Source organism: Notolepis coatsorum (genome assembly GCF_963971535.1).
Source record: "Notolepis coatsorum genome assembly, chromosome: 12".
NCBI lineage: Eukaryota > Metazoa > Chordata > Actinopteri > Aulopiformes > Paralepididae > Notolepis > Notolepis coatsorum.
This window is the reverse complement of record NC_140176.1, coordinates 22,673,949-22,681,496: the sequence shown is the minus strand read 5'-3', so window position 1 is coordinate 22,681,496 and position 7,548 is coordinate 22,673,949. Positions and strand designations below refer to the sequence as shown.

General features: G+C 44.4%; 1 protein-coding gene across 1 annotated transcript in view; it reads left to right on the top strand.

The window, feature by feature from the left end:
* Nucleotides 1-2,594: 2,594 nt before the first annotated feature.
* Nucleotides 2,595-7,548, top strand: part of LOC311237801 (reversion-inducing cysteine-rich protein with Kazal motifs-like) — a gene marked incomplete at its 5' end in the record, with an annotated part of 37,922 nt that continues 32,968 nt past the window's right edge. The window contains 2 exons of the mRNA XM_084325778.1: nt 2,595-2,618; nt 4,823-4,890. Coding sequence (XP_084181904.1) covers nt 2,595-2,618; nt 4,823-4,890 — 92 coding nt within the window. The remainder of the gene's footprint in view (nt 2,619-4,822; nt 4,891-7,548) is intronic.

The window sequence follows — 7,548 nt, the reverse complement described above, 5'->3', positions numbered from 1 at the left end:
CGCAGGTTGGCACCTTGCATGGTCGCCTCCGCCGTCTGTGTGTGATTGTGTGAGTGAATGGGTAAATGAGGAACAAATTGTAAATTGCTTAAAGATAAAGGTGCTATATAAATGCAGCCATTTACCATTTACTGTCGGTGGGGAGATAACATTGGAGAGAGTGAAGCCTGTATAAAGTTTTCAATCAATCAATCATATGATTAGAGTAGTCAGTCACTCTATTATACTCTTCATATGAGCTAACTTCTAGTGCATGAAATACAAAAATTCAACTATTCACCCTTTTTCTTGGGACCCCCTGGAACACCCTCACGGGCCCCTGGCGGTCTCTGGACCCCACGTTGAGAACCACCAGCTCAGAGTATGAAAGGCAGACTGCAGACTGTCTGTCCAGACTATTTTAGCATCATACTTTGATTTGAACCCCAATCTCCCACATGGAAAGCTAAACATTTACCGGCCCGCCGAAAGGGCCTCGTCCCTGGCCATGTGGCCATGGGGACATATCAGGCATGCTAGCAGTGGCGGCTCTGCCACTAGGGGTGCAAGGCGCCGACCCACCTGCTGCCAGCTGCTGTTAAATCACAGAAGAAAATAAAACTTTTTAGTTTTTTGTTTTATAGCCCTATAAATAATATAAACATGTTTAAAATGAATAATATTTACTCATTTTAAGTATGTTTGTATTTCCAATGCACAATATAACGTTATTATCTCAAATAAAAAAACACTCGTTTTCCTGAGCAGGAAGTGACATCACGTTTTTTTATTTTTTTTTATTTTTTCATATTTCTCGGCCTGGGCTATACGCGATAGCGCTCTGAGTGCGCGTCACAGTTTGATCGCTGTATCCGTCACAGCCAATCAGTGCATAACGCGTTGTGCGTTGAAATATGACTATTATGTTGGAATCCGGGCGCGATTTGAAGCGGTCTAGCCAGTAGCGTCAAGAATTTCTGTAGCCGCATTTCGCGGAGACGCTCTCTGATTGGCCGACGCCAGTATTTTTTTCCGTACAGAATTTCACAGAGACGATCTCTGATTGGCCGAATCCAATTTTCTAATGTTCCAATTCTAGCTTATTCCGGCTAGGTTGGTTCCTAGGTTGGTCCTAGGTTGTTTGTCTTAGAGCGTGCCGTGACTGCAAGTTCTTTAGACTGTTAAGCTTAGGCACTCTTTCAAAGTTGGTTAAGGTTAGAGTTTGTCTTAGAGCATGGCGATAGAACGCCAGGTAGTTTGCAGTCTGTTCGAGCGGAAATGGACAAAGGAATGAAGTACTTGTGACTGTTGTGTGGTGCTGCTAACAAGCTAACACTTGGCTAACAAGCTATATGGCGGATGCAGTCTGGACACAGTGGACAGTGGTCTGGAAATCCTGGAATACATCAACAGTGGATTATACACTTTATCAAGGCAAGCCCTGGACGTGTCAACTAAACAGTGAGTCTCTCTCTCTCTCGCTCTCTCTCTCTCTCTCTCTCTCTCTCCTCTCTCTCTCTCTCTCTCTCTCTCTCTCTCTCTCTCTCTCTCTCTCTCCCTTCCTCTCTCTCTCTCTCTCTCTCTCTCTCTCTCTGTGGTTAACGTTAACGTTTGTAAATAGTTTTTTTTAGGAGCAGTACTGTTAGGCTACTGCTGGCCATTCATGAAGCGAGACATTGCTGATTGTTTATTTATTTTATAACACAAGACTATGACTACCAACTGCCTAGCCAGCCGTGTATCAATCTTGGATGCAATAATAACATTACCACACTGACTGTGTCGATGGCTCATTGATTTAACTACTGCAGCTCTCTCGGATTGAAAATACGTGGATTATGGCTTGTTCAATATCGTCTATGTTTGAATGAATGAATGAATGAGAACTTTATTAACAGATTGCAGAATGGGTACAATACAGTACGGCTCAATACACACAATTGTTAAGGGGATGCAGACCAGAGAAAGACGTTTGTCTTGTTTACATCAGGGTCCCAGATTTTCGATTCATATCGATAGTTTAATAGCTAGCCTTGGCTCGTTTAACAATATGCAAAATATGTGTACAGCCCTGTACTCATACTGAAGTTATTCTTGGTATATAATAGGTCTGATTGGTAACGAATCGATTCCACGTTGCGCTGTGTGTGAGAGAGAGAAGGAGAGAGGGAGAGATCTGCCTGTGTTTGGAGACGGGGCGAGTTTTGTTTCTAACTTTTCTATTTATATATTGTGTTTCAAGTTTTGAATTAGAGTCTAGACTATACTTTATTTTACTGGTTGTGTGTTGTTGTAGTAACAGCTGAGCGACTCGTTCATAAGAGCCGATTCATTGCCTTGAGCGTGAGTCGAATCGCTCACGTCTTGCCATGAGTGTTGCGTGGTACTGTACATGTTTGCAAAATGTTTGGTATAGCGCCCCTAGTGGCGAAGCACCCACCGGCCGCCACTGCATGCTAGCCTTCAGGCAAGACCACTTTCATTCACCATTTTCACCATGCTGCACACTGTGATGTCAGAGTGCCTCTTAGGAGGTACTATCAAAGTCTGTCTAGGCCGGGGGAGATACACATGCTGATCTATGACGGGACACGTCGGTGTCACAATAAACGGTTATGGTGCACGAAAAGGACACGCAGGTATGAAGACTCAGTTAAGGCGTACTTGAACCAGCAGAATTCATCTTCCGGTACATGCAGCGACCCTTTAGCCAGAGGTGTAGTCGGCGGAGATGGCTACACTTAATGTCCCCAAATGTCGCAGAAAAGGGCAGTGGACCTGAGATAATGCTGTTCTTACTAGAGTTGTCATGGTGGACACGGGGGGCGGCATGTGTGGTAGCGTGTAATCTACAGTATGTCTAATGATCTAGTGCAGTGATTCCCAAAGTCGGGGTCGCGACCCAAAGGTGGGCCGCGAGCAGCCACAAGATCATTTAAAAAAATAAATAAAATCAAATTATTTTTTTATTTTTTTGTCAGGCTACTGAACTTAGAAGCAGGCCAGGACAGTGTTTCTAGTTGTATTCTAAAATTCTATTCTATTGTATTCTAAAATGTGACTATATGGTTTTATATTAACTTAATAAATAAACAAAAACGAAAAATCGACTTATTTCAACGAACATTTCAAACTAAATAACAGATTATGCACATAAAACGCTGAAAACAACCGAAGCAACAATAGTATTTTAATGAGGCTATTATTATTATCATTATTATTTTGCAACAAGTTAGCCCTCTCATAAATAGCACATATAAATGAATAACTAACTTGAACTAACTTAATAGGATTGAAGTGATATTTGGCTTAAAAAATCGGTCGCCTGGCAAAAAAAAAAAAAAAAAAAAAGCCTGACGATGTGCATTGGCTCTCTGACGCCTTATTTTCTGGGTCCCGGCCTGAAAAGTTTGGGAACCCCTGATCTAGTGGGTCAGTATCACAGCAGATTGCGGAGAGTCAGGGTGTGTAGAGTCAGGGTGTGTAGAGTCAGGGTGTGTAGAGTCAGGGTGTGTAGAGTCAGGGTGTGTAGAGTCAGGAGGGTGTGTAGAGTCAGGGTGTGTAGAGTCAGGGTGTGTAGAGTCAGGAGGGTGTGTAGAGTCAGGAGGGTGTGTAGAGTCAGGGTGTGTAGAGTCAGGGTGTGTAGAGTCAGGGTGTGTAGAGTCAGGGTGTGTAGAGTCAGGGTGTGTAGAGTCAGGAGGGTGTGTAGAGTCAGGGTGTGTAGAGTCAGGGTGTGTAGAGTCAGGAGGGTGTGTAGAGTCAGGGTGTGTAGAGTCAGGAGGGTGTGTAGAGTCAGGGTGTGTAGAGTCAGGGTGTGTAGAGTCAGGGTGTGTAGAGTCAGGAGGGTGTGTAGTAGAGTCAGGGTGTGTAGAGTCAGGGTGTGTAGAGTCAGGAGGGTGTGTAGAGTCAGGGTGTGTAGAGTCAGGGTGTGTAGAGTCAGGGTGTGTAGAGTCAGGAGGGTGTGTAGTAGAGTCAGGGTGTGTAGAGTCAGGGTGTGTAGAGTCAGCAGGGTGTGTAGAGTCAGGGTGTGTAGAGTCAGGGTGTGTAGAGTCAGGGTGTGTAGAGTCAGGGTGTGTAGCGTCAGGGTGTGTAGAGTCAGGGTGTGTAGCGTCAGGGTGTGTAGAGTCAGGGTGTGTAGAGTCAGGGTGTGTAGAGTCAGGGTGTGTAGAGTCAGGGTGTGTAGAGTCAGGGTGTGTAGAGTCAGGGTGTGTAGAGTCAGGGTGTGTAGGGTCAGGGTGTGTAGAGTCAGGGTGAGTAGAGTCAGGGTGTGTAGAGTCAGGGTGTGTAGAGTCAGGGTGTGTAGAGTCAGGGTGTGTAGAGTCAGGGTGTGTAGAGTCAGGGTGAGTAGAGTCAGGGTGTGTAGAGTCAGGGTGTGTAGAGTCAGGGTGTGTAGACTAACGTGGACAGGGACGAAGTGAGTGGTGCACGTGTGGTTCACGTCGGTCACGAGCTACAGGCATCACGCGCTCGACACTTGTCCTCTGTCGGCCTCGAACCGCGAACTCTCACCGGCTCACCGGCACCACGTGACCACGTATGTTCAACACCGCGTGGTCTTATCCATTCCACCGCCGTAAGAAAAAGTGTGTTTTTCTTTCCGAGTATAAATCTAGCCTCCGAGGTGTGTGTGTGTGTGTGTGTGTGTGTGTGTGTGTGTGTGTGTGTGTGTGTGTGTGTGTGTGTGTGTGTGTGTGTGTGTGTGTGTGTGTGTGTGTGTGTGTGTGTGTGTGTGTGTGTGTGTGTGTGTGTGTGTGTGTGTGTGCGTGCGTGCGTGTCTGTGTGTGTGTGTGTGTGTGTGTGTGTGTGTGTGTGTCTCTGTGTCTCTGTGTCTCTGTGTCTTCAGTTCTCAGTTCTCAGAATCTCCCATAATGAGATTGTGCACATGAGGGGTGTAAGTTACAGGGAGAGATGGTGCTCGGAGGTTGTGAGAAGGAGAGACGGGGGAGTGAGAGATGGATGGTTATGGAGCTTGGAAGAAGAGAGGGAGGTGGGACAGACAGACAGACAGTGACGGGAGGAGAGGCTCTTTGATGGAGCGAGGGGACGACGTGGGGAGGATAAACGAAAAGGAGGAGGAAAGATGAAGGTGAGATGGATCAAGAAGTAACCTGTGATGTCGGATGTCGGCGATGGAACAGGCTTGCTGCTAGGGGAATAATATGGGATTAAATCAACAATGTTATCTGATGAGCAGCAAAGCATCACAGTTGCTGATAACAACTCTGGGAAGTAGTTTAGTATTTATTAGTATGGGTCAGTATTAGGGATGCACCGATCCGACTTTTTCAGTCCCGATACCGATACCGATACCTGGGTTTGGGTATCGGCCAATACCGATACCGATCCGATACCCATTGTCCAATTTATGTTTCCAAAAAAGTAAAAATTATTTTTTTAAATTTAATCCACGTTTTTTTTTATATTAAAATATATTTTGTTTTTAAGAATTGTAAAGGATCACAAGTGTGTTTTTGATTTGTTGTAAACAAAGACAGAAAATAAACTTCATTCAATTAATAAACTGTATGCCTCACTGTCACTGTGTGTGGAAGAGACTGGGATCATTCTTTTGTGCAAGGCAACATCAGGCTTGACTTAAAACATTACTTTCCTAACTTAGTGAAACTAAATGTAACAAATTAACACATAGATATGAATGTATGAATGAATGTTATTTCTTATTTTATTTCTTATTTAAAAAAAAGAAAAAGAAAAGAAAATCCGATATATATATATATATTTTTTTTTACCGATACCCGATCCAGCTATTTTACTGATATCGGCGGCCGATACCAATATCGGATCGGTGCATCCCTAGTCAGTATTACACTTTTACAGCAGGTTGCTGAGAGTCACCCTGAAGGCTGACTGTCCCGAGGGACATAGTGTAGAAGTGCAGGGTGCGTACACTACGCGGACAGAGGCTGGCATGCAGCCTTGTAACATTTTTGTTTAATATTTATAAAATTGGTAAACCTAAGTCTTTGTGGTCAGAACTACAACCCACCAATACTAGACATGGCTGTGTCACCAGACACGCCATGGGTCTTCATTGCTGTCTTGTCGTACAGAACTTGTAAGTCGCTTTGGATAAAAGCGTCAGCTAAATGACAAAATGTAAATGTAAAATGTAAATTTTACTCTATCTTTACCAAGAACAAAATGCACTTAAAATAACCGTAATGTCTAGAGCTGCTGCAAAGTGGAATTGTATGTGAAGATAATGATGATCAGCAACAAATTTACTTTTAAGAAAAAGTTGAAAAATGCTGTTATGAATAATGAAATACAGTTGAGTTACTGATTTATTTAGTTAGTACTGTTAGTTTAGTTAGTTCGTTTAGTTAGTATTGTATTTGTGGCTGTGTTTTTTTGTGTGAGATTTTAAAGATATTGAGAATGTACTTAGGCTAAAGTGTTTCTTATGTTTTTATTGTTTTCTTTTTTACTGTAATGTAATGTACTGTAATGTTGTAAGTTATGTGTTCGGACCCCAGGAAGAATAGTCTTTCACCAATGGGTGTAGACTAATGGGGATCCATAAAATAAACAAATAAACAGACACTACGTGGAGGGTTTGAGCGCTGCACGTGTAATGTTGGTCACAAGCTACTGGACTTTGCACTCGACACCTTTTCTCTCGCCGTTTGTATCTGATTAGCAGCAAAGCATCACAGTTGCTGATGACAACAACCCTTTGATGCTGGAAAGTAGTTCAGTGAAATGTGACTCTTTTCCTGGAGGTTATGAAGTTATTATACGGCGTACTGGCTTGGGACGGGAAAATTATTAGTTTAGTAGCGTTTGTTTTGACCGGCTTGGGCTACCCAGGCGGGAGGAGGGGGCATCTCGGGTAGCGCCACGGACGCCGTCAATCACTTGAAAACCGGAGGGAACGGAGGAGGAAAGACTATGAGGCTAGAAGGCAGGAGCTTCAGTATCCAAGATCAAACACGAGAGAAGAGGGAAAGGAATAGTCAATGGTTGTTCTCATGGCTGATGTCAGAGAGAGAGAGAGAGAGAGAGAGAGAGAGAGAGAGAGAGAGAGAGAGAGAGAGAGAGAGACCGAGAGTGAAAGTTGAGTCAGGGAACGTTGGGAGGACCGGAGATAGATCTGGGAGGCAGGGGGCGGGGGGGGGGTCACTGATGATTTCTGACAGAGTGATGGGGGTGGGGCCAAAACAACACACAACACACCCCGTACTCATTTCTGATAGGCCCTTATGGACCAAGTAACCCCCGGCAACCACAACCAGACTCACCTGAACAAACAACCTGCCTGTCAATCACAGCTGGAGAGAAAGAGAGAGAGATGGGGAGGGGAGGTGGTAGAAAGGCCCCTAGTGCACATTGAAGTCAAAGTTATTGAATGCCGCCCTGTGTAATTGATATTTATATACTTTATACTTTGTGTGTGTAATGCACTAGATACGAATTTACAACTGCTCCTTTGACCTTCAGCTCAAACAGCCCCCACTCACACACACACACACACACACTCACACACACACGCATGCACGCACGCACGCACGCACGCACGCACGCACGCACGCACGCACACACACACAC